General features: G+C 46.4%; 1 protein-coding gene across 1 annotated transcript in view; it reads right to left on the minus strand.

Moving 5' to 3' along the window:
* Positions 1–27,462, minus strand: part of LOC125436290 (neuronal acetylcholine receptor subunit alpha-7-like) — a 152,353-nt gene that overhangs the window by 70,138 nt on the left and 54,753 nt on the right. The window contains 1 exon segment of the mRNA XM_048503169.1: positions 27,251–27,390. Within this exon segment, the coding sequence (XP_048359126.1) occupies positions 27,251–27,390 (140 nt within the window).

A 27,462-nucleotide genomic window follows, 5' to 3' on the forward strand; every position in this document is an offset into this window, starting at 1 on the left:
CTGCCCCGCGCTACTGTAGGCAAGTAGTGCAGAGTCCCCCAGCACTCCCCACTCCAGGGGCGGCGACAACGCAGCCGCCTCGATGCTGCCACTGTCACGCCCCCTCAGCGCGTGTCATTACTAGCGTTCTCCAAACGGCTCCTTTTGATGACCCCGCGCAGAGCGCGGGGTCATGGGGAAGCCCGGGCACGCGCCAGAAATGACGCACGCTGAGAGCAGCGTGGGGCATACGGGGGGTGTGTGGCAAGTGGGGAAACGCCCTTAGTGAAAGAATTCCTGGTGCTGAAATGGAAATAAGATGGTTCCAAACATCTCCAGCCTCTTGGAACCAGCTGGTTCACAATGATGTCATTAAAATGTGCCAGGGGCCAGGAGGCGTCTCCTGGCATGGAAGAGACCTTTTACACTCCACTGGGAACAGCAAGGAAGGCAGGGCAATCTTATTTTGGGGGTGATTTCGGGGGGGGGGGGCACACTAGGGATGCAAACCTCTAGGTGGGATCTGGGGATCCCCCAGAATTACAGCTCATTTCCAGACTATATAGAATAGATCTACTTTCCCTGGAGAAATTTGGTGATTTGGAGGGAGGGGTCGATAGCATTTTACACACACCCCTCCCGCCCCACACGGAGATCTCTCCATCCCCAAATCTCTAGGAGTTTCTCAACCTGGCTCTAGCAACCGTATCACACACACCCTGCATCCCGAACCAGTGGCTGAGGGGGACAGGATCTGGCAAGACTAGGCCAGGCCAAACTCAAGAAATCAATGCAGTCCCCCTCTCCAGAGGACAGAGGGAGAAAAAAAATGACCAGCATGATGTAGGTCATCCTAGAAGGCCTTCTCTGACCATCCGGGCACCTCCTCATGGTGCTATTGAGGGTCTGGCCAGCAAGAGTCCCTTGGGGATAGGGCGGTATAGAAAACCAAATGATAAATAAAATAAATAAATAAAAATAAAGATGTCCCCTTCCCACACTGTCTGGCTGAGGGGCTTGGCTGACTTGGGTCGTTTCCCCACTTACCTCGACCACCCTTTGCTGCGCGCTACTGTCACCGCGCGTCATTTCTGGCGGGCTCCCGGGCTTCCCCACGACCATCAAAAGACTGTCATCAAAAGGCGCCGTTTTGAGGAGCGCCAGGAATGACGCACACTGAGGGGGCGTGAGAGCGGCAGCGTCGGGGCGGCTGCGTTGTCGCCACCCCTGTAGTGGGGAGTGCCGCGGGACCCCACGCTACTTGGGGAGAGTAGCACGCAGCAGATGGTAAGTGGGGAAACGACCTTGGTGTCTGCTCTTTGCGCAGCTTTGCTGAGGGTTTTTTTCCTGGCTGGCTGAGAATTTCCGCCCCCCTGCCATGCCACTGAGAGTCTTCCCTAGTCAGCAAATTGCCAGTATTATTCAGTATGGGGTTGAAAGAAAACGAGTTTACATTTGTTGTGCAAAACGTTTTTAAGAAACATTAGTTCCTTAAAGCTACAGGGGCTGCTTCCCTCATTTGGAAGAAAATTAACCCATAAAACGTGACACTGACATTCCTGCTGGGGAATATTATCAGAGACAGAGGGAACTGATGCTATTGCCACTCCCAGTCTCATCTATTTGCAGGGGTGTAACTTCTTTAAATGTTGGCTTCCCCCACAAGCACTTTATTTCATAAGTCCTGATCCAAGAAGGAAGAACTGCAGGTGGAAGTACATTACAAAAATTATTTCCTTGTAGGATTGGCTCTAGCCCAGGGGTCTGCAACCTGCGGCTCTCCAGATGTTCATGAACTACAATTCCCACCAGCCCCTGCCAGCATGGCCAATTGGCTGACAAGGGCTGATGAAAATTGTAGTTCATGAACATCTGGAGAGCCACAGGTTGCAGACCCCTGCTCTAGCCCATAGAACAGGGGTCTTCAAACTATGGCCCTCCAGATGTTCATGGACTACAATTCCCATCAGCCCCTGCCAGCATGGCTAAGTGGCAGGGCTGATGGGAATTGTAGTTCATGAACATCTGGGGGGCCATAGTTTGAAGACCCCTGCCATAGAAGATGCAACACACATCCTGACATGAGCCAGCTGTAGAGATGCCAGCTTTTTAAATCATTGCTGTAGATGCACAGAACATAGAAAGTGTCCTGTTGGGTCAAAATAGAGGTCCATCTAGTGCACACTCTGTTTCCTACATCAGTCATTCAAATGTTTCCTAGAAGCACACAAGCAGAGAATGAAGATGCTTGCCAACCCTTCCAGCTCCATCTGGAGGGGCCCCCTGAATCCACCAGTGGGAGTTGTGGGTGGCCGCACCAGCAGACTTGTCTTCCGTAGGGCACTTGCCTTAGTGGGAGGCAAAAAAACGTTCCTAATGCCGCAACCCTTTAATACAGTTCCTCATGTTGTGGTGACCCCCAACCCTAACATTTATTCATTTTACAGATGGAGAACACTGATGGAGAGAGTCTTAGGCGACCACTGTGAAAGGGTCGTTTGACCCCCAAAGGGGTCTTGACCCCCAGGTTGAGAACCACTGTCCTAGTCTGAAATTCTAACCACTTTGACGGGGTGGCAGCTGAAGGAAGCAGCCAGTCCTGGGGAAGTGAGGCAGGTGATGTAGTATAAGTTACCAGATGAGCACTGCTGTTTTGGCCCCACCAAGTCCTTCCTCAGAGGCCAAACCAGCCTTGGAAAGGGTCTTGTTCTTTCAAAGAGAAACCAAGACAAGATAATGCTGTGGTTGCCTAGCAATGGCCAATGGGTGCATTAGGGCCCAATCTAGCTGGGATGGTAAAATAGCCTGTGGGAGCACCAGAAGGCCGCATCAGTGGGTTTACCCACTATGCTGGTGTAAGGGGCACCAACGCCAGCAGGGAGAGCAAGGACACCAGTCTGTGGGTGCCGCCATTCGAGCATATGTTGGTATATGTTGGGGGCAGCAGTGGCGTAGTGGCTAAGAGCAGTGGCTAAGAGCAGGTGCACTCTGATCTGGAGGAACCGGGTTTGATTCCCCGCTCTGCCGCCTGAGCTGTGGAGGCTTATCTGGGGAATTCAGATTAGCCTGCGCACTCCCACACACGCCATCTGGGTGACCTTGGGCTAGTCACAGCTTTTCGGAGCTCTCTCAGCCTCACCTACCTCACAGGGTGTTTGTTGTGAGGGGGGAAGGGCAAGGAGATTGTAAGCCCCTTTGAGTCTCCTACAAGAGAGAAAAGGGGGATATAAATCCAAACTCTTCTTCTTCTTCTTCTATAGCAGCGGACAGGCTGGGGGCATTCTTGGGGGTGAAGCTGACCTTAGTCAACTTCCACCAGGTTTCCAGCCAAGAAACAACCCCCCCCCCCCCACTCCGTGGCAACAGACGTACACCATCGCAAACTGTGGCATAATTATTATTATTTATTATTATTTATTGAGTTTATATACCGCCCTCCCCCAGAGGGCTCAGGGCAGTGTACAGCATAAAATTAACAGATGGAGCAATTCAACATAACCAATATACAACCAGAAATAAATAGGCTCTATTCACATTAAGCTCCTAAAAATCCCATGTAACATGTGAAAAAGTCTAGAGTGGAGAGGAACTGTAGTGTAAATGAGCAAATTTCCTAATTATACAAATGCACGCCTTTTTAAAAGTACAGGGCTATAATGCAAGCATGAGCTGAACAGTTTGAAAGTCTGGAGTTCCTACAGAGAGTAGAGAGATGTATTTTAAAGCCTGAGATCTCCAGCTGTGAGGGCAGCACTCCTGCGGAATTTGCTACTGCTGGCAGACAGGCATCAGCTGGGGGTCTCTGCTTTTTTCTTTTAGGCCTGAGGCGAGGACTCTGCGAGCAGCAGCTGCAGGAAGGAGCTCCTGCTCAGCTCCTTCCAGTATTCTAGGTCAGCCCTTAAATAAGCTAGATGGGTCCTGTGAAAGTCACAAAACTGGAAGTGACAGGAGTGCGAAGAGGGGAGAGAAGCTCACCCACCCACTAGAATGAGCTTGGCTATCCCGAGATTCTCACACATCTCAGTCTGAATCTCTGTGAAGTTCTTCAAATATTTGTGTGTGTGTGTGTGTGTGTGTGTGTGTGTGTGTGTGTGTGTGTGTGTGTGTGTGTGTGTGTGTGTGTGTGTGTGTGTGTGTGTGAGTGAATGCGTGTGTATGTATTGTCAAGTCACAGCTGACTTGTGGCAGCTCTGTAGGGTTTTCAAGCAGGCTTCACGTGGAGGAATGGGGAATCAAACTTGGTTCTCCAGATTAGAGTCCACCAGACTTAACGACTACACTACCCTGGCTCTTCCTGACACAGGCCTTTTCTGCATTTGCCCCACATTTTAGGTGTTGTTGATCCCATTGTTTTCCTCTCATTTTGTTCTCATGCCTTCCATCAAGGGGGTCTAGCGATGATGAAACATATTGTATACTTGCTGATGAGTGCACATGACCTAGCTCAGTCTGTCCTGATTGGTCACTGGGACTGTGATCCCCTTTTTGAAAAACTGCCCCTGTTCTTCCCTGAGATTCTCTGATGTGCACTTCTAGCCCAGCACCATCACATCGTTACACACGTGTGAATGCTTCTCCCCCAAGCCCAGAGACCCAGTTCTCAAGGAAAACAACATTACTTTGGCAATGTTCTTAGCACTCACTCATCCATTTGTACCAGTACTCCATCAATATTCTCACTTTAAACACAAAAAAGCACAAGAGGGGAAAGGGAGGGAGGGAGGGAGGGCAGAGGGTAATAGCTGACCAAGGAAAACAGAAAATGACTGAAAGAGAAGATGGGCTCCCACAAGGAGGAGAGAATGACAAAGATGCTCCAACCGTGTAGCCTTTTTGCTTCTCTGCCTGAACATTTACTGCAACAGTTCTATGTGAAATTGACAAAGCTTCTCTGATCCACCCAGCCTCCTTGTATTTCTGCTTGCTTGAACATGCTTCACCCTTCCAGCTCCACCAGCAGTAGAAAGGAAGAGGGGAAAGACCATAACTACTTAAGTTGACACTAACTACTTAAGCTGACACTTAAATTGACACTAAAACCTTGAAGAAACGAGGAACGAGGAAGAGCAGGAGGATGGAAGATTTACGGTCCTCCAAGCTCTGAGAATGTCTCTCCCATTGAAGTACCAGGGAATTCTTAATTGCAAATTCTCTAACACTAGCATATAACCTTGGTTCTGGTTTGGTTTACAACAAAAGAGACCAACCTAGTTAGAGGCCCAATCTGCACAAACTCACAAACTTTTAAAAATGTTTTTGAGGCAGGAAATAAAATGTTTCCTCCATGGAGTTTTGCATGGTCCCCCCCCCCTTTTAGTTCAGTAAAACTTTTAGTTTCCAGCCTCAAAATGTTGTCAGTGAATGCCCTTTAAAAACAATTATTTAGGCTGAAAAGTTTTCAAAATGGCTTCACTGCACAATCTCTTTAATATGTTTTCCACGCCTCTCTGCTGCCCTGAACTTCTTTCTCGGTGCAATTTTCTGAGCTCACTCTCCATTTCTCCCTCGCTTGTTTATGTGATTATTTCTGTGAGGCTTTTATTTTTGGGGGGAGGGGTAATGGAGAACCCCAATATGAAGCTGTGCAGCACTGAAGCATCAATTCACCAGCTAACTAAAAAAAAGGAGGGAAACATGTAATGGCGGCCATGAATCATCTCCAGGCGGTGAGTGCAGACAAACATCGTGGTCAAGGAGGGGGGGGGGGATTGAAAACGTTTTCCAAATGATTTATGTGATTTGTGCAGAAAGGGTCAGAGTTTTCACATTAATCCCATATTCTCCATGTCAAGTTTGAGCCAGTGGAAGGCAGGTGAAGGACGTGAGTCAGATGCTGGAGAGACAGGGTTCCTGACAGCTAGAGAAACCCACTCAACCCACCTAGCACCTGGCCAACTTTCAACTGGACAAATATTAGAAAGTTCAGACAAGCACACAATTACATGAAAATCTTCTTGGCCCCGTTCAAAAATTAAATACTTTCATTATGCTATCCAATAATGTTTCATTTCATTCTAATTTTATCTGGAAAATACATAAGAGGGAAAGGTTAGCCATTTTGTGGTGGTTCCCCCTACTGTTTCTCAGAATTCCAGAACTGCCCACTTGCACAAAAAGGTTGGAAACCTTTGCTCTCAAAGTGATGATTCTGACGATTCAATCACAAAAATTAATCACTCCGTGACTTCAACACAAAGCGCTGACTTTTCTGCGTCAAAGAGCCACAGCTGAGCAAACTCTAGAGGTGAAATTTTACCACATACACAATACTTTTAAACAGAACCATTTGTCAAGTTCCCCTGCAACTCATCAGGTAGTTCAATCGCTGAGAAATGAGGTTATCTGTCCAGTTTGAAAACACAAAGGTTTCCGGGAGGACCCTAGATGGCAGAGAGATCCTTTTGCAAAGTGTGTACAAATAAACAGAGTTGATTCTAGAACATTTCAGTCAGGTACCAACAGAAAGAAGTGTGTGATTGCCAACCTACATCATCAACTCCAAGATGCTAATACACTCAACTTAGCATTATGTACATGTTCTACCAGTGCCTTGCACAATGGCCTCCCTAGAATGATTTGTCATCTTAAGTATTCAGTAATACATTTCACACCAAAACCTGCAGGTGCTGCAATAAAGGAAACAAGAGACCAGCTGTTATTTCTAAATTGTTCATCACTCACTAGTACCCCTGTACAATGTATGAGTATTCAAGATAGGAGAAGAAAGGCACAGGCATTTTTAAAAGAGTCCCCCCCCCCAAGTTTTCAAATCTGGAAACAGAATAGTAGGCAGTTGCCCTGCATGTTCCAGTATATGTGTTAATGTGCTTAAGCTGGATATTAAATATTAAGAAGCATTTTCTAAATATAAGCATAGTCAGAAGATGGAGAAAATTGCCAGGGGAAATTGTGAAATCCCACCAGCTGAGAACCTTTGGAAAGCAAATGAGACAAATAGCTATCCAGGAAGGTTTGGGAATTATAGTTTGATCAAATGGCTCCAAAAGTCATTTCCAGCCTAGAATTTAAAAAATGCTGCCTCAGAAAAACAGTATAGACCTCATATAGAACAGAAGTATTTGTGGAGTTTATGGGTCCATATGGAGGTATGCAGAAAGAAATTGAGGTGGGGAAGGTGGCATGGTATAGCGTGGTATAGCGTGATGTCATCAGATCTTGGAAGTTAATCACGGTTGGTACTTGGGAGACCACGAAGACTCTACAGAGGAAGGCAATGACAACCATCTCTGCTTATCACTTGCCTTAAAAGCCCCTTGCTGGGGTCACCATAAGTCGACCGTGACTTGATGGCACTTTACTCACAGAGGGAAAAAACAATTGTGCAGGGATAACCGAACAACAAAAGATGCCCAAGTAAACAGATAGGCTGGTAAAAAAAAATTGTTGGAACCAATAAATCAGTACATGATCTGACAGGATCCCTTACAAAGATACTGAGGATAACGGAATATATGGGGGACAACGTATTTAACATTATCTGCGAGGCCTTACCTTGGTCTATATCTGTTCTCTAAAAACATAAGAGGTGGCTCCAGATTTTGCCACCCAAAGGGGCTGCACCATATAATTCAAGAAATGAGATCCGGAATCCCTTGCAGTTTTGTGGAAAACACCAGGGCATACAGAATGTAGGAAGCTACTCATGATTTGAGACACATGCCTTGGGACATCAAATCATCTTATCCAGTAGTGCATCTTGAGCCCCAGGTGCCACTTCTGGAGGGGCAAATTTTGTGGCCACCCCCACGTCCCGCCCCACATTTAATTATTTCATTTCCTATGGAAGTTATTGCTCTAGAGACCTTCATAAGCCATTGTTGGCACATAGCCAAAATTCTCAGCAACAGAAGTAGAAACAATATTTTTTTAATGTTAAGTAGCATCCCACTCTTTCTGCAAAGCAATTTGGTGTAGCTATATTACAAGGCAAACAGATAATACAATAAGAAAGAAAGAAAGAAAGAAAGAAAGAAAGAAAGAAAGAAAGAAAGAAAGAAAGAAAGAAAGAAAGAAAGAAAGAAAGAAAGAAAGAAAGAAAGAAAGACAGCTCCATCTTCCACCACCCATAACAGCTCCTTTTTATCATTTCTCATTAATACATTATAAATGAAAAATACGTACTGTACAGATAATCCTTTCATTACTATGGCTTTTCGTATCACGCATTCTGTATGTTGCAGTCTTGACAGCCAAGCTTACCCAGTGGAAGTTGACTGGGTGAAAAAAGATTTGTACAGGATGTACTATAAGGATTATGGTTTTATCTTGTGAATCCAGATGTTATATTGGGAATACAGTGCTGGCTACTGAATATGACAAAATATTTTAGACTGCTTGCTTGAATTCCCTTGCCTTTTAAAAAAACAAAATCTTGGTTTTATTGTTGCAAACAAATCTTAAGGTCCAGCACTGTGGTGCTGAAACACAGAATCTCTGCTCTCCAGGCCTGATAAGATGATGACAACCTTAATCCAGAATGCTGTCCTTCCTGGATGTGCCGCTGCCCAGGTGTTAAACAGCCTGCTGAAATGTTATGTTGCTCAACACTGGTTCCAGAGCTACTGGCTGCTTCCCAGAGCACTTTCTGTATCATAATATTACAGTGGTGAAAATTCAGCAAATACAACTTTCTGTTATCAACGCAGCACCATGATGCTGTGGATCACCTTCCAAGGGTGTTGATCCATCAAAAGTTCATTACAACAGTGCTCCAGTTTGCTCAAGTCTCTCCCTGTTGCCTTTCATACTCAATTTAAGGAGCCAGAAATAATCTGAAAAGCCCAAAACAACAGGATCCCAGTGTACCCAAAACAGTGTCCATCCATTTCTGTAGTCCACCAAATGACCTTCAAGATCAACTCCAAAACCTTTCTTAAGTCCATCATGTACGTGCCCCATTCAGATCCCAAAAAAACCACAGACAGGCATTCTTCAGTTTTGGACTTCACTTCTGCCAAAGATGCACCAATGCCTGGGCCTTCATACCTCTTAGAAGACATTTCATTCAGCTGGCTTTTGCTAGACAGAGTTACAGAAGCATGCAGTAAATTATAGGATGGGGTAGACCAGAAATCTAATCAAATCAATAAATGACAGAATGTCCAATGTCTTCAGGCCCACTTTTAATGGCAGAAGAGCATCCATTATGAAAAATATGGCAACCTTGCCCTCTCCCCAGTCACCAGGCTGAATTTGACAAGGGGAGTTTTCCAACATAAAAAACACCTATGTAGAAAATCTCTTTTGAATCCCTTGTGACAATTTTGCTGAGAATACATGAAATAGAAAGCTATTTCCAGCCATGACTTCCTGGTACGCATATCCTGCATAATACGTACATGTTGCTTTGTCACATATGATGTACTATTTGAAAGCTGCATGCAGTTTTTTACATACAAGCAGAGACTGGGATTTGCATCAAGCAAACCAGGGGACAGTAAGGACAAAAGATTATACATCCTGCACAATTCACTTAAAACATTTTGAGGCAGGAAATTAAATGTTTTCTTCATGGAGTTCCCCATTGTTTTTACCCCCAAAATGTTTTATTTTCAGCCTCAAAATGGATCCCCTTTTAAAACAATTCTATCTGAAATGTTTTGAAAATGTCTTCAGTTGCTATGCAATCTACTGACTTGGTTTCCCACATTTCTCTGCTTTCCTGAACGTCCTCCTTGGTGCCATTTTCTGAGCTCACTCAGTTCCCCTTGCCTGTTTATTTACAACATTTCCCTGTTCTTTTATCAGGGAAGGGGAGGGGGAGGCAATTTTCAATCTTCAAAGCATCCATCCAAGGAGTATAGAATGCAGTACAAGGTGGCGAAGCATTGAAGCATCAATTCCACACAGAGCTTTAAAAAACCCAGGGGGAATCACGTAATGGTGGGGAAGAATTGTTTCAAGAGGGTAAGTGCGAACAAAAGGTGAGGAGGGGAGGATTGAAAATGTTTTACAAATGCTTTAGGAGATTTGTGTGGAAAGGTCATATATCTTCTACATACCAGTATATGAAGTAGCAGCCAGAGAGCTAGACTAGGATCAAGTGGCAACTAGAATCAAATCCCATGAAATAAATTGGGTAGCTCTGCTCCAATTATTCCTTGTCATTTTCTGTCAGCCTAACCTACCTCATGGGTTGTCCATGCTCACTGCTTTGAGTTCCTTGGATGGGATAAAAAATTTAAAAATACATACTTTGACTTTTGCACCAAGGGAGAGTAACAGCAAAAATTGAAGCAAGATATTTTAGTCCGTGAATCAGAGGAAAAGGTAAACTGTATGGAATGGGCCTATGTTTGATTTGGTACAATGTTTGGTCTGGTACAATGCATTTATCCCTCACTTCCCCCTCATCCCTGAGTCCTTTGGGGGAGGATGGTATATAAATCCAATAATTAATTAATTAATCAGTCTATATCTATAAACACAAAATACCACTGACTCACTGACTCATCAAAAGAACTCAAAAACCACCAAACCTACAAAGTTGAAATTTGGCACACTGGTTCATTATGTGGTTTAGAGGCTCACTAAGAAAGGATTTTTCAAAATATTCAGTTTTACTCAAGTTATTACACATTTACTGTTTTAAATGCTCATCTCTGGCCATCTGCGCAAACATTCTAAGGGCAAACCAGCCCCTCAGTCCACAGACATGCTGCACGAACATTCTAAGCATGATAGTTAAACACCACCAGCTTCAACAAACAGGCTGCAAACAAGCATGCTGAATGTCACCCCGAAGTTAACAGACAGGCTGTGAAAAAATACTCCTCCACCCACCCTCACGTTAACAACACCACTACAGCCAAATACAATCAAAACAGATTACAAACCACACTATCACCTTGGACTACTAAACATTTGTCAGGTTTTACATATGGACATCAGATTGATTACTGTTCAGACAAGTTCACTGCTCTCGGCCTCAGATCACCCTGTGCTTGGTGTCGTGCTCTGAAGTGGCGGGATGAGTCCCCAGGAATGTGCTGCAATGGCGGTACAGTCCAGTTCCCTGCCCTTCAACCCTACCCTGAACCTCTTCACAGCCTTCTCACTCATCAGCATCCAATGCCAGAACACTTCCTTTCTGCATCCTGAAAATACAATGGCTGCTTCCACATGACGTCTTTTGGAGCCCACCAGGTGAAAGAGAGCAATAACGCATTGCATTAAAAAAAGACAACTACAGGAAGCTGCTGCACAACATGCGAAAACAAACCCATCAGTCCACAGACAGGCTGTGAGGAAATATGCTGCATGTCACCCCAAAGTTCACAAACAGGCTGCAAAAAAGTATGCTGAATGTCACCCTGAAATTCATAGAGAGCCTGTGATGAAGTATGCATAGCGAAACACGGGTGCCCTGTAAGTAAGTAAGTAAGTAAGTAAGTAAGTAAGTAAGTAAGTAAGTAAGTAAGTAAGTAAGTAAGTAAGTAAGTAAAAACAAACAAACAAACAAACAAACAAACAATCAGATAGATAGAAATGTGGTAAATCAAATAAAAGGTCTCGTCTTCACATAGAACAGGGGTAGGGAACCTGCGGCTCTCCAGATGTTCAGGAACTACAATTCCCATCAGCCCCTGCCAGCATGGCCAATTGGGGCAGGGGCTGATGGGAATTGTAGTTCCTGAACATCTGGAGAGCCGCAGGTTCCCTACCCCTGACATAGAACATTCATGCCTCCAAGTAGTCCTATAGAAAATGCCAACATACCATGTTGCCATGAAGAAGAGGCCAATGAGATGAGGACATAAAGATTTGTTGACATTTCAATCAATCTAAATCTCTTTTGTGAAAGAGATTTAGTATTTTGAACTGTGCAAGTATTGAGACTAAGACACTAATGAAGCTTTTTAACCTCATTGTCCTCAGTGAATAATCTCTAGCACTAATGAATGCAGTAATTACTGGAAATCCCAGAGAAAAGAAATCTTGGAAGAGTTCTAATCGCACAGTGGATATGCAAACGCTGTCAAGTGTCCCCACACCCACACCCACACCCACCCACCCACATCCACCCACCCACATAAACACATCAATGTGGAACAGATTTGTGGTTATCTTTTTAAAGCACAAGAGTAAAATGCTGCACAGCAGGACTCATTTTCCCCCAAACTTTTAGTCTTGATTTCCCACAGGCAAAAAGGAACATTTACCTCAGTTGTCAGTTTGCACCAGAGGGTGTCTATTAACAATATAATCTCAGATAATCCCATGTGGGGATAAGTATGAGAGATTTGTGCAAAGAAAAATCTATTATTTTTGCAGGTTCGTGGAGGGATAGGTGACGAGGCATCAAAGATAGGAAAACCCAAACAAACTCATTCTCTTTTGTTAAAATTTGCTGGCCGCAGCTTGTTTATTAAACGCCAGGTGAAAGAGCAGAGGTGAAGCATGGGGACAGATCTGGACACCAGGCAACCCGCCTGTCCCCCAATGAATCCCCTCCTCAGATCACCTGCTGGGGAAAACCCATGCAATGGGAAGTAACTGGGAGCTATGCAGGCTAGTGACTGGGAGCTATGCAGGCAAGTAACTGGGAGCTATGCCTCCCACAGTTTTCTTTCCATCTGGAGTTGTGGGCATGCAGCTAAGTGGCTACAAACTCCAAGGGCCCTCATTGGCATCTCCAACTATGAGGAAGTAGGCACAGTCTGCCCCAAAAGGATTTGTCCTGACACAAACCCACGAAGCCATGACGGAAAAGCAATATTAAAAACAATGTAACTTCATCAACGTTAACAAATACTGCAGCAACAACTCCGAGGGTGGGTGGACAAACTACCATCATCCTGAGGGAGTGAGGCTGAGATCTGGCATGGCCTGCCTTTAAAGGAGGAGGAGGAGGCAGAGGCAGAGCGAGGGGAAACTGCGGCTGGGGTGTGCATGCACCCCATGCCCTTCTGGGGTGATGCCTGCCCCCACCCCACCCTAGAACGCCCCCGGAAAGAAGAAGAAGAAGAAGAAGAAGAAGAAGAAGAAGAAGAAGAAGAAGAAGAAGAAGAAGAAGAAGAAGAAGAAGAAGAAGAAGAAGAGGAGGAGGAGGAGGAGGAGGAGGAGGAGGAGTTTGGATTTATATCCCCCCTTTCTCTCCTATAGGAGACTCAAAGAGGTTTACAATCTCCTTGCCCTTCCTCCCTCACAACAAATGCCCTGTGAGGTAGGTGGGGCTGAGAGAGCTCCGGAAAGCTGTGACTAGCCCAAGGTCTCCCAGCAGGAATGTAGGAGTGTGGAAACACATCTGGTTCACCAGATAAGCCTCTGCCACTCAGGTTGAGGAGTGGGGAATCAAACCTGGTTCTCCAGATTAGAATCCACCTGCTCTTGACCACTACATCACACTGGCTCTGCAGACTCACCCACTGCCTGCTCGTCACCAACCTGATATAGCAAACTGTGCGAGCATTGGCTGCCCTTCCTTGTTAAACCTCAAGGCACTTGGGGGTAGCTGACTGCATTTCCTCTCTCTTGTTTGCCTCCCCAAACCTCTTAAATTCCAAACCAGCAGCATAGTCCCAGCTGCAGTTTTTCCTTGGAAACACTTAGAATGCAGATCTGTGGTCTTATTTAGAAAGTTTAAACCAGCATGAGAGATCTAATAGCTTTATTTTTTCTCTCTCTCTTTCATTCTAGCGGCTGGTTCCTTACATACTGTTAGGAGAAAACTGCCACCTGAAGGGCTTAGAAGAAATATATTGTGTATAAGAAAATTACGTCTGTCAGAACATTGCCAGTACTTTATTAGAATGCACTATCCTGGTAATGTAAAAATAGTTTGCAACTTCAATGTCTTTCTCTTTTTCCACCAGTATTGCTAAAAGGAATTAAATAAGGAATGGTTTCTTGAAATAAAGAACAGGTGAAAAGCCCAATTTGGAGGCAGCCCCTCCACCTTCATTCCTGCCTGTTTGCAAAGAGGCTTATGAGCCATATGAGCAAAGGACCAAAATATGAACTCTCACTCTGTTTACTTTCAGAAAAACTAAGAAATTGGCAAGGCAGAGGCATGAGCTGGAGTGAATGCTCAAAATGAGTGGAGCGGAGTTCTCAAAATGGGCGGGTCTGAAGCTCTGCATTCATTACTTTCAGAACACTCAAACCAAAATGGTCCCTTTCGAAAAACACAAACCGAAATGATCATTGGGGTATAATCAGAGGTGGGATCCAGCAGGTTCTCACAGGTTCCCAAGAGTAGGTTACTAATTTTTTGTGTGTGCCGAGAGGGGATTACTAATTGGTGATTTTGCCACGTGATTTTTGCCTTAGTTACACCCCTCCTCTCAGCAGTAGCGCGCAGAACTTGAAGCAGTCTAGCAGGAGGTGCACCGGCGTGCGTGGCAGCCTGCGCCTGCGTGCATTCGTTTCCCGCCCAAGGACCGGCACAGCGGCTGCGTCCTTGCCACAGCCCCACCCAGGAATGCCCCGCCCCCGGAATGCCCGGCCATGCCCCCGTTGTGCCCCACCCAGCCACATTGGCGCTACGCCACAGTTTGAATCCCACCACCATGGGAACCTGTTACTAAAATTTTTGGATCCCACCACTGGGTATAATGACACACTACCACCATGCTGTTATTCATGCAGTCTCATCTCTGTAAAGGGCTGTCAAGTCGCGACTGTAGGGTTTTCATTTTGGTGGCCCTTTAGGGTTCTCAAGGCAAGAGACATCCAGAGTTGGTTTGCCATTGCCTGCCCCTGCGTTATGACCAAGGTATTCCTTGGAAGCGTCCCATCCCATCCAAATACTAAGCACTGCTGTCCCACCATAGCTTCCAAGATTAGACAAGATAGGCCTTCTAAGCCGGGGCTCTATTTAGGATACCTTCCATACATCCATCCAGTCTAAAAGTCAACATTTACGTTCCATTTCGAATCAGCGGCAACCATGCGATTTGAGTTCCCTAAAGTACAACAAGGTTAAAGAAAACCTTTCTGGTGCATTTCACACAGCATCCCTGGTGGAAAGAGCTTCCTACCTTCTGACCTCTGGGTTTGCTGAGCGGAGCAAAATGGCAATAAATGTTCCTTGTAAATTAATGATGCCTTACGCCAGTTCCTTCTAAACCACTGTCAACTGACCTACCAAGGCTATTTTAAACTCTGTTCTCACTGCTCTGTGGAAATTGTTCACCAGAATGAGAATTTGTTTATCCAGCAAATCCCACTTGGCTGGACCCAAATCCCAATAGCTGGACCCAACAGCTAGTGCAAGGTTTCATAGAATAAGAGGTGACTTCCATGGTACCCTCTGAATACAGAATCAGGCATCTAGATACCATATTCTGCCTTCTCTAGCCCTTAGAAGAGAGCAGTTTAGGGCAGAGGTGGGATCCAGCAGGTTATCACCAGTTCCCGAGAGTGGGCTACTAATTATTTGTGTGTGCCGAGAGGGGGTTACTAATTGGGTCTGCTTTTCCGTTAGAAATTCCATTAGGTCCAAAAATCATAAAGTCCTGTTGTTTCCTATGTGGCTGGTTAGCGAAGGTAGAAAACGGGATAATTCTCCCTGTTGGGCTGTTTTAAAAACATGTTTTAGAAATATGGTAAAGTTCCTTGTTTAAGGAAAGTATCCTTCTTTTGATTTCCAGAAACAAAATTAAGCATTTGAAAGTATTAAGTATTTGACAGGCAGTCAATTAGAGGAGAAGTAGTTGTTTCTGTTGGCAGTAGACGATAGGACTTGCTATAACGAGTTTAAATTATGGACAGAAAGATACCAGCTGGAAATTAGGAACTTTTTTTTTTACAGTAGGAGTTTTTTACAGTAACAGAGAAATTATTAATGCCCCGCCCCCGGAATGCCCAGCCACACCCCCGTCGTGCCCTGCCCAGCCCCATTGGCGCTACGCCACTGTTTAAATCCCAACACAATGGGAACCTGTTACAAAAATTTTTGGATCCCACCACTGGTTTAGGGTTGTCACCTCTAGCTTGGGAAATTCCTGGAGATTTAGAAAGGAGAGAGAATCCAGTGGGTTACAATGCCATAGAGTCCACCCTCCAAAGCAGCTATGATTTCCAGGTAAATTGATCTCTGTTGCCTTGGGACCAGTTGTAGTTCTGGGAGATCTCCAGGCCTCACCTGGAGGTAAACTAATGGATGTTTGATCCAAGTAGCCAAAAGATGAAACCATCACTTTAGAGCACCCTCCGTTCCCAGCCAAAGGTGATCTGCCAGTGCCCCCACAACCCCCGTTTGCTTCTCAACGATCTACTTTTCTCTTAGCAAGAGTCTTATACTGCCAGAGCAAGCAAAGTATTGCACAAGGATACACAGGAGACAGAGGCTGCCCAGCGGTATCAGAGGTGGCCTAAGATCTCTCTTGACTAGAAATGTGGGAGAAACAGGGAAAGAGGACTGTGATGTATCTAGGGTTGCGCTGGGGGTGTGTGCAGTGGTGGGATCCAAAAATCGTAGTAACAGGTTCCCTCGCCAGCCCCCCCTCAGCAAAGGGGGCAGAGGCAAACCTGAGCCCTGGGCAACCCCCCCCCCCAAGGGCAGCCACCCCACCACGACCCCCAACATTTTTTGCACCTGGTCATTTCTAAATCATCATCACATTATAGAAAATGCCCCAACTCACAAATCTGAACACAGCAATGGTGAAACACGCAGGTTCTTTGATAGAGACTGGTGAGATAAAAGGCACAAAAGGCTGAGAATCAATGAACTGCAGTACCTGAAAGGGATTAACCCAGTTCAGGGAGTTACATTATTAGTCGCAGTTGCTATATGGAACCTTCACGTTCAAAGGCAGGATGCCTCTCGGGGAGGCGAGGGCGTGGAGATGGAAAAGCAGACCCAATTAGTAACCCCCTCTCGGCACACACAAATAATTAGTCACACCCTCTCAGGAACGGGTGAGAATCTGCTGGATCCCACCTCTGGGTGCGTGTGTGTGTGTCATTTGAACCATGCCTCCTCCTCCTGGGTCACATGGGGGCTCATTTTGGCCCCACACCCAACTCCTCAGCTAAACTTCCCATCAAATTCCCCCGATGCCCCGCACTGACACTGCAAAAAAAGCCTTCTCTAAGGTGAACAGGACAGGCAGGTGGGCAAGCGAGCACGCAAATGGCGTAGCTTCCCTCTCTTTTTCCCAGCTTTCTCCCAGGCTTGCCAGCCAGGTGGAGGCAGCATCCTTCTCCCCCTGGTAAGCTGGAGAGGAAGCCAGGAGGGAGACAGAGAGGCCTGCTTGCTTACTCTCCGCTTGCCCTACACTGCGCTGCTTGCTTACTCTCCGCCTGCCCTACATGCCTTGGACTGAGCCAGAGACTGCCTTGGGCCCGGAGGTAGCAGCAGCATGGCAGTGGTGGTGGGGGGCAGTGGGGGAGTTCATGGGGGGCAGGGACTTTGGCTAGGAGCTGTATTGTGGCAGCACACCACTGCAAGGGGGTGAACGCAGAAACAATTCTCAAGGTCCTCGTTTACCTGATAGATTGTGTGATTGGTGACACATGTCCTGATTATATCTGACATTCAGACAAAGGGCCTTTCCCCACTTTCATCCTTCCCCTCTATGCCACGCGCTGGTCTCAGCGCACAGCATCCCAGGAGCGCGCCCAGCCGTCCCCACGACCCCGCGCAGAGCGCGGGGCCATCAAAAGGCGCCGTTGAGAAGAGCGCCTGGGATGCTGTGTGCTGAGGGGCGCGACAGCAGCAGCTTCGGGGCGGCTGCGCTGTCGCCGCCCCTCTCAGTGGGGAGTGCGGAGGGACCCCGCGCTACTCTCCTCGAGTAGCGCGGGGCTTAAGGGAAGTGGGGAAAGGCCCAAAGTCCCAAGCCCCCAGTGGTTCCCCTCACCATAGAAACTGTGACAGCATCAGCTTTAGAAAAGATTTGGGAATATTTTGGGGGGAATGATAAATGCAGCAATCGAGAGCCGTTCGGCTCAATTGTGTGCCCTATCTCTGAAATAACTTTAAAGGGCACTTTCAAAGGCTCGGGTTTGTTACCACTGGGAGACTTCAGAATAATCCCACACTGGCTAAATAAAAAATGTCCTGTTGACTAGCACACTGGTTAAGCCAAACAAATCAGGGCTTAAAGCTTACTTTCTGTATTCGGAAGATGGGCTGTCTCTCAACAACATCTCAGTCGTTGCTACAATAAGAAAAATAATTGAAAATTGTAGTTGGGTTGTTTTTCCCACTCTGTCTATGGCTGATGGGGACTATGTCTGGAGGGAGTGGGAATCAGGCAGTTTTTACTACACTGTTTATCGTAGGTGCTATTTTGTTTTCTAAATTTTGTAATCCTGTTTTACAGCATTGTTTATTGCACATGTTTTTTATTGGGCTGTTTTCCAATTTTTGCAATCCAGCTTTATCAGTGATGGCAAACCTATGGCATGGGTGCCAGAGGTGGCACTCAGAGCTCTTTCTGTGGGCACTTGTGCACAGAGTTTGTCATGTGGGAGGGGGGCAGAAAATCACTTCCCCCCCCCCACACACACACACCTAGGCTGGCCTGGGCATGATCCTTTACCTGGGAGTAAGCTCGGTTGCTGGCAATGGGGCTTGCTTCTGAGTAAACCCTCCTAGGGTTGTGATTCACCCATTCAAAGTGTTGCACAGTTGCTTCACCAAGCTTACTCCAGAGTAATGCGTGCCTCGGAGCCAACCGTTTTTTCTAAACTAAAACCTCAGTATTCAGGTTAAATTGCTGGGGTTGGCACTTTGCGATAAAGAAGTGGGTTTTGGGTTGCAATTTGGGCACTCGGTCTCGAAAAGGTTCGCCATCACTGAGCTATATTGTATTGTTAATTGTATGTAATGTAATGGGATGCATCCTAACCTCTGTGCTACCCTTCTCTTGTGAAAAGTCAAAGCCTTCCTCCAACTTGACACCTCTTCCGTTGGAAGTGAGCTCCTTGGGCTGGACAGCTGTAGCTTAGGTTGGAGGACAGCTCCTTGAAGAGTGGGTAGATCCACCCAGTGGTGGGATCCAAATTTTTTAGTAACAGGTTCCCATGGTGGTGGGATTTAAACTGTGGCGTAGCGCCAATGGTGCTGGGTGGGGCACAACGGGGGTGTGGCCGGGCATTCCAGGGGCAGGGCATTCCTGGGCGGGGCTGTGGCAAGGACGCAGCCGCTGCGCTGGTCCTTGGGTGGGAAACGAATGCACGCAGGCGCAGGCTGCCACGCACTCCGGTGCACCTCCTGCTAGACTGCTTCAAGTTCTGCGTGCTACTACTGAGAGGAGGGGCGTAACTAAGGCAAAAATCACGTGGCAAAATCACCAATTAGTAACCCCCTCTCGGCACACACAAATAATTAGTAAACTACTCTTGGGAACCTGTGAGAACCTGCTGGATCCCACCTCTGGATCCACCCCCCACCCCCATTATCTTATTGCCTCGAGCCTCAGAAAGAAAGGCAGACTAGAAATGAAATGAAATGAAATTAAAGAAATACTTGCAATTTCTAAATTGTGTTCCATGCTCCAGGCATCCCAACACGGACTTAAGTCTAAATCCTTTACACTTACAAAACTGTGTTGGTGACAAAATGTGTCTGTCCACTTCATACTTATAAAAAGGACTGGAACCGGAGTCTCTTTCCTGTCATTATCTTATATTGCTGAAAGTTTTGCCTAACATTACGTGGTATCTGCTCACTCCTCGACAGCCTATCCTCATTTGATTTAGAAGCCAAGCAGATGTTTATTCTGTTAGTGAAAGATATATTGAAAAATCTATATTGGGGAAAACATAATTGACCAAAACGCCTTTCCATTTCTTATGCACCCTGAGGTGATATATATCAGATACAGGTTTTGTGCACACACATCCAGAGACAGGAGGGTGTCTTCCACACTGAGATGGGATCTTGTTGTTTCTCTGGGCCTTTCCCCACTCTCGTCGTTCCGCTCTATGCTGCGCGCTGCTCTCAGCCCGCAGCATCCCAGGCGCGCGCCCGGCCGTCCCCACGACCCCACGGCCATCAAAAGGCGCCGTTAAGAAGAGCGCCTGGGATGCTGCGCACTGAGGGGCACGACAGCAGCAGCTTCAGGGCAGCTGTGCTGTCGCCGCCCCTTTCAGTGGGGAGTGCTGAGGGACCCCGCGCTACTCTCCTGGAGTAGCGCGGGGCTTAAGGTAAGTGGGGAAAGGCCCTCTGTTGCTGGTACAGCTGCAAATACACCCAGCAGCAATGGGCCTTCACATGACAGGTTTCCCTGCCCCAGTCCTCCAGAAGTGGCTGCCTACCCCTTTTCCCTGGGCCAACAATAGAGTTATATCAAAATTCCATTGTAATAACAGGTATAGAAGGTTCTCTGAATGCATAGCTTTTCCTTTTTTACCCCTTTCCTGTGCAAATATATTCCTTTTCCCTTATATCGCCACAAGGGGCCACAGACTTACTTTTTTTTAAAAAAAATGAAAGTTTGGAATTCACAGAACTTGATATACTTTTTTCACAAGGGTGCACTGACATAGTATTCTAGTGATGATTTTTTTGAAGCCCCCAGTAATAGGGGGAGGAAATGGTTGCCATGTGGGCCAGAAAAAAATTGAATCCATCCACCTACACAGCAGTCATCATGGGTTTACTGCAACCTTTTATTTATTTATGTATTTGGATGGCGTAGGGGGTTAATAGCTCGTGTATCTAATCTGGAGGAACCGGGTTTGATTCCCAGCTCTGCCACTTGAGTTGTGGAGGCTTATCTGGTGAACCAGATGTGTTTCCACACTCCTACATTCCTGCTGGGAGACCTTGGGCTAGTCACAGCTTCTCGGAGCTCTCTCAGCCCCACCTACCTCACAGGGTATTTGTTGTGAGGGGAGAAGGGCAAGGAGATTGTAAGCCCCTTTGAGTCTCCTACAGGAGAGAAAGGGGGATATAAATCCAAAGTCGTCTTCTTCTTCTTCTTTATGCCCCCTCCCCTCACTACAGCAGGGCTTGGGGCAGGTAGCAACAAGTTAAATATACATTTTAGATCAAGAGCAGTGGCATAGTCATTAAGAGCAGGTGCACTCTAATCTGGAGAACCGGGTTTGATTCCCTGCTCTGCCACTTGAGCTGTGGAGGCTTATCTGGGGAACTAGATTACCCTGTGCATTTATCACATGCCAGCTTGGGCTAGTCACAGCTCTATGGAGCTCTCTCAGCCCCACCTACCTCACAGGGTGTTCGTGGGTGGGGGGAGGGAAAGGAGATTGTGAACCCCTTTAAGTCTCCTACAGGAGAGAAAGGGAGGTATAAATCCAAACTCTTCTTCTTCTTCTTAAACTCCATAAAATAATAAATAGCACCATAAATTAAAAAATAGCTCCATAAGCTCCAGCAGAGTAGACTCTTCAGTTTCCCAAAGTTTCAAAAAACATTGGAGCAAATCAGGTTTGAGAAAAATCAGAGAAAAGGCAGGGAACCCCTCAGAGGTATATGAACCCAGCTTGATGCTGTTGGGAAGCAAGAAGAAAGCATGCTTCTCAAACACTGAACCCATGTGGAAGACCCCATTGTGCCCACCACAGTTCCCAAAAGAGATTTACCTCCCAGAGACCCTGAGGACACAGCTAGTCTCTAAAGAACGGGTTTCCAACCTGTGGCTCTCCAGATGTTCATGGACTACAATTCCCATCAGCCTCTGTCAGCATGGCCAATTAATTGGCAATGCTGATGGGAAACATAGTCCATGAGCAGCTGGAGGGCAATAAATTAGCAATCCATGCTCTAAAGTATTCAATACAATTTTAAAAAGACTATAGGTGCAATTCCTTGAAAATTTAACTCCGCACCACAAATATTTCTTCACACGCATTCTTGTTACTCTTTGTGTTTCCAATTCCCCACTCTCTTCCACTGCCTTAGGTTGCTTTCTCCTCCTCCACTATTACCCCCCCCTTCCTCCTGTCTCTCTTCTTCATCAATATTGAAACTGTAAGTTTTTTTGGGTCAGGAACCTGCCTTCTCAGAGCTGTGCACATCACACTCTGCTACAGCAACAAATGGAGCCCTAAGATACACAGATGAAAGGATGGAGTTGAGAACATAGAGCTCTGTTCTTAGTGGCTCCCATTAAATTCTATGGATTGGAGTAAAGGCGGATCGGCGCTGCTGGTGTTGTTAGATCTCACCGCAGCATTTGATATGGTCGATCACGACCTTTTGACCCACCGCCTGGCCGCTTCCGGGGTTCGGGGCACTGTCCTTCAGTGGATTGCCTCGTTCCTCCGGGGGCGTAGTCAGCAAGTGTGGTGTGGGGACAAAGCTTCCCGGAGGTGCCCGCTTCATTGCGGTGTGCCTCAGGGGGCATTGCTGTCCCCACTGTTATTTAACATCTATATGCGACCACTTGCTCAGCTGGTACGGAGCTTTGGGCTGATCTGCCATCAGTACGCTGATGACACTCAGCTCATTCTGTTGATGGAGGGGGGAGCTGCCGCCGCCCCTGCAGCTCTACAGCAATGTTTGGAGGCGGTCGCTGGTTGGCTACAACAGAGCAGGTTAAAACTTAACCCATCGAAGACGGAGATCCTTCGGCTTGGTCGTGGGGGTGAGATTGGGGATTTCCAGCCGCCAGTGTGGGAGGGGGCCATATTGGCACCGACCACCTCCGTTCGCAGCCTGGGGGTCCACCTGGATTCGTCTCTTTCAATGGAAACCCAGGTGGCCCATATAACCCGGGTTGCGTTTTTCCATCTTCGACAGGCCCGTCGCCTGGCCCCCTTTCTCTCCAACACTGACCTAGCCACTGTGATCCATGCAACGGTCACCTCCAGACTGGACTATTGTAACTCGCTCTACGCGGGCCTTCCCTTGCGCCTGATCCGGAAACTGAAATTGGTCCAACATGCGGCGGCCCGGTTGCTCACAGGGGGTGCCTTTCGTGAACACATCTCCCCTGTGTTGCGCCGCCTGCATTGGTTACCTATCGAATTCCGAATCATGTTCAAGGTGTGGGTGTTGACCTTTAAGGCCTTACGCGGCCCGGGACCCTCGTACCTTCGGGACCGCATTACCCCATATGTCCCGGCTTGTCCTCTGCGATCAGCATAGGCGAATCTACTGGAGATCCCTGGCCCCTCGATGACGCGGCTGGCCTCCACACGGGCCAGGGCCTTTACAGCCCTGGCACCGGCCTGGTGGAACACATTACCATCAGCTATTCGGGCCCTGCGGGACCTTGGAGAGTTCCGCAGGGCCTGTAAAACCGAATTATTCCACCGGGCCTTTGGAGAGTCCAGCCGCCGATAATGCCCCGCCCCCCCTGCTAGTAGGGTCCCCTAACATCATTGGGACCCCTCCTCATTTTTGGAAGAAGGTGGTATATGGGTCTCGCGGGCCCTATTGTAGGATGTACCTGTTTTAAGATTTTTATGTTTTTTGTATGACTTTATGTTGTTCACCGCCCTGAGCCCTCCGGGGATAGGGCGGTATAGCAAGTTTAATAAATAATAATAATAATAAATTATCTGAAATCTGAGACACAACAGGAATGGGGGGAAGTCTGGCCCTAGAAATTAGACCCCACATAACAAAGGGATTACAAAACCCCCCCCCCCCTCCTCTGATAATTCTTCTGGCCTTGTTTACATGGACCTTATTATGGGATCTGGGAGGTTTCCCACTCTAGACTGGCTAAGCCCTGTGTTGCCTACTGCTTAACAGGATGTTGGGGGGAAAGTGAAGAAGGCTCCTCAGAATTCCAACAACACACAATGTCACTTGGGATGACTCCCGAGATGTTGTCCTGGCATGACCACGGCCCTTCTGGTTTTTCAATGAAAGTGATGTCACCTGTCAGCACAACAGCAAGAAGACTGTCCCCGCTTCTCAAATTCTCCCAGTGGGTTACCAGCAGAGGTGGGATCCAACCAGTTCTCACTGTGGCGCCGCCGTTCACACACGCACAGTTCAAACAGTGGCGCCACAGTGAGAAGTGGTTACTGATTTTTTCTCAGTGACGAGAAGGGGTGACTAAAGCAACCTCCCTGCCCAATAGGGACTGGAGGTGCGTGTGTGCGGTGGCGCCACTGTTTGAATCCCACCACCATTGGAACCTGTTATTAAATTTTTTGGATCCCACCACTGGTTACCAGTATCATCTGGCAACCTAACCCTATAAGTGGAATCCAATATTCATGAACTGATCTCCTAAACTTCCCAACACACACACACACACACACACACACACACACACACACACACACACACACACACACACACACACACACACACACAAACAAATGGGCTATAATAATACTAACAATGGAAATTCAACATGAAATGCTATTTGTGTTGCTTGGGATGTTTCAAACGTACTCTAAAGCTGCAGAGAAAGGCTTTCCTTACACTGGGACATGCGCCACGTGGTCCCACGGGCCTGTAACAGTCCGGAGCAAAAATATATTCCATGATCCTAATCTGTTTTATAGTTTACCAATGACATACTACATTAAACACCGTTTAGGACTTTCGACATGCCTTCACACATCTGCAAGCCAGGCTTGGAAAGCTGGCACATGAGCCACGATTATAGCTTCGCAAAAAAACCTTTAAGAACAGGGTCTGATGAATCATTTATAGGAACACATGGCTCGTAATATCTTTCGGTATACCAAGAAGCTCCTAAGTAAAATTGTTTTTAAAAGCTTCATAATTAATCAACAAATTACTTGTGAAACATTAGGGACATCTGCGCCTTTTAGAGTTGTGTTTAGTATTCCAATGTGGCAAGACCATGTGTTAACATTCTGGAAAACATCTAATCAAAGTCCCCCTGGCCCTCAGTTACAATTAGATGGCAGTCGGCTGAAGAGAGACAGAACTCAGTCACATACAATTTAGACAAAAGAAATCAAATAATTAGATCAGCTTATTTCATCGAGGACGCACTTGCTGTTGATGGAGTATCCAGACAGGTCTGATTTCAGACTTAGATAGGAGCATGAGATGCTTCAGCACTTTCGATCTATACTGGGTGATGCAGCAGAAGCTGAACCCTATTTTTTCCCCCAGAGGTCCAAGGAAGTGATGTACGAATAGCACCAGAGGGGTATTTTGTACTGGGTATTTAATGGACTTTAAGAAGAAGAAGAGTTGGATTTATATCCCCCCTTTCTCTCCTGAAAGGAGACTCAAAGGGGCTTACAATTTCCTTTCCCTTCCCTCCCACAACTAACACCCTGTGAGGTGAGTGGGGCTGAGAGAGCTTGGAAGAACTGTGACTAGCCCAAGGTCACACTGCTGATGTGTGTGTTGGAGTGCAAAAGCTAATCTAGTTCACCAGATAAGCCTCCGCAGCTCAAGCGGCAGAGCAGGGAATCAAACCCGGTTCTCCAGATTAGAGTCCACCTGCTTTTAACCACTACGCCACTGCTGCTCTCAAGGAAAAGGAAACTGTCTTTCCCTAGACATATGTCACCCTATTGAGTGACAACAGCACTGAATCAGAAGCACAATGATAATGAGTAAGAGAGATCTGTACCACTTGATTTGGACAACTTGCTCTGAACCATTTCCATAATATAAACTGCTCTGCAGGTTGTCCAGAATCCCCCTCCCAATTCCAGCCCTACCAAGTCACACATATGTCATATCCAGCCCTTGTAACAAATCCTTTTGAAACTCTAGAACATGCTTTGTGCCTGAAACAGAACAGGCCACCCTACTCCCTACTACCCTGTCCAACTCAAACAATCTTTTTGGGGGGGGGGGGGGCAGGAGCATTATGGGTAAATCAGCATCAAGAGAGTCATCCCATGTCATGTCCTCTATAACCTGCATACTCTTGACTGTATCACTGACAGTCCATGCCCTGAACACAGACATTTGGTCCTATATTTCCTAGAATGTAGGAGGGCAAACTTAATAAAAGGATGGGATCGCTCCTCAGTCCACATGTAAGATGGCAGTGCTATGCACCTCTCCTTCAACAGAAAAGTTTGGCAACAAACAAACAAATGGGGGGAAAGCCCAATTTTGCTGCTCTTCTTCAAAGCAGCTTCTTCAAAGCATTTAAAATGAGTTTGGGACAAGTGGACTATTTTAACTGGTCACAAGTACAAAGTACTAGGACTGGAAAAATGCTCCACACTGTTAAGCTAAATAATGGTGATTTCAGCACAGTAGAAATAACTCATCCTGCAGATGTTTTAAAAAGATCCGTTTTGGCATTTGGTGGTCCCACAGCGTGGAGAACACAAGTGTTGCCATACAAAATGGATCTTTTCCCCCGCCTGCTGCACTGAACTCTTGTCAGTTTCACAGTTGCATCCACCATTATGTGTGCTGCTGCAGAGATTCTGTGTGCCTCTGTCATTCGGTGAAGTTTTCCCAAGGAGGTTTCCTCTACTTGAAGCTCATTCGATTGTATTGAGATTTTATGCTGTACACTGCCCAGAGCTCCTTGGGATGGGGCGGTGTAAAAATCTAAATGAATGGATGGATGGATGGATGGATGGATGGATGGATGGATGGATGGATGGATGGATGGATGGATGGATGGATGGATGGATGGATGGATGGATGGATGGATGGATGGATGGATGGATGGATGGATGGATGGATGGATGGATGGATGGATGGATGGATAAATAAATAAATAAATAAATAAATAAATTCACGTTCAATTTCCGTGTAAAAAAGAGATAAATAAAATTTGTTTTGCTTAGTAATCCCACAAACATGTTGTTTTTCCATTTTTTGTTTTGAGGGGGATGTCTGAGAAGTTACAGTGACACAAATATGCACATATTGCAGCTTCTCTAATAATATATCTCTGTAGCTTCGCCAACAGCCCCCCCAAAACAAAAAAAGGAAAAAAACAACATGTGCACAGGATCACTAGGCAAACATACTTTATTCATCTACTTTTTACACGGAAGTTGTGTATGGATGAGCTGCAAGCAGAGGAAACCTCCATGGGGAACCTTCAGAGAATCTTTTCTGCAGCACACAAAATGGGAGGCGCCAGCAGCAAAAATGGATGTAAGAGGTTTGGACAGGAGAAATAAAGTGTTTCCTGCCAAATTTTATTCTCTCAGCAGGTAGGAAACATCTTCAACTTGGGTTGGGGAAAAAAGATTGCTAGTTTAGAGATTTTCAAAAAAAAAACCTGGTTTGAGAGAAATAGAATGTTTTGGAGATTTTGAGGAAAAGAGCTATGCAAACTTCTTCCCGAAACGGTTTTTGAAACATCCTAAAGACATTCTATTTCTGCTGGGCAGAATTCATCACTGCTTCATTTGCAAGATGGCTGGAAGGAAAAAAGAGAAAACTGAATAGCAGTCAACTTACCACATCGATTATTTGTAGCAACGACAACTGCAGCTCTACTACAAGGGACTGTGAATCATTCATGACAGGCCGCTCCAAGCGATTGTAGTTTTTCAGAAGTTCTCGGTAGAGTCGCCTTTGGTTTTCCCCTTGCTGGGAGACTAGGACAAGACAAGGAAAGTATACACATGAGATGTCAACTATCATGAAAGCAAGCCTGGGAGAGCCACGCT

This window comes from Sphaerodactylus townsendi, linkage group LG07, assembly GCF_021028975.2.
Source record: "Sphaerodactylus townsendi isolate TG3544 linkage group LG07, MPM_Stown_v2.3, whole genome shotgun sequence".
NCBI lineage: Eukaryota > Metazoa > Chordata > Lepidosauria > Squamata > Sphaerodactylidae > Sphaerodactylus > Sphaerodactylus townsendi.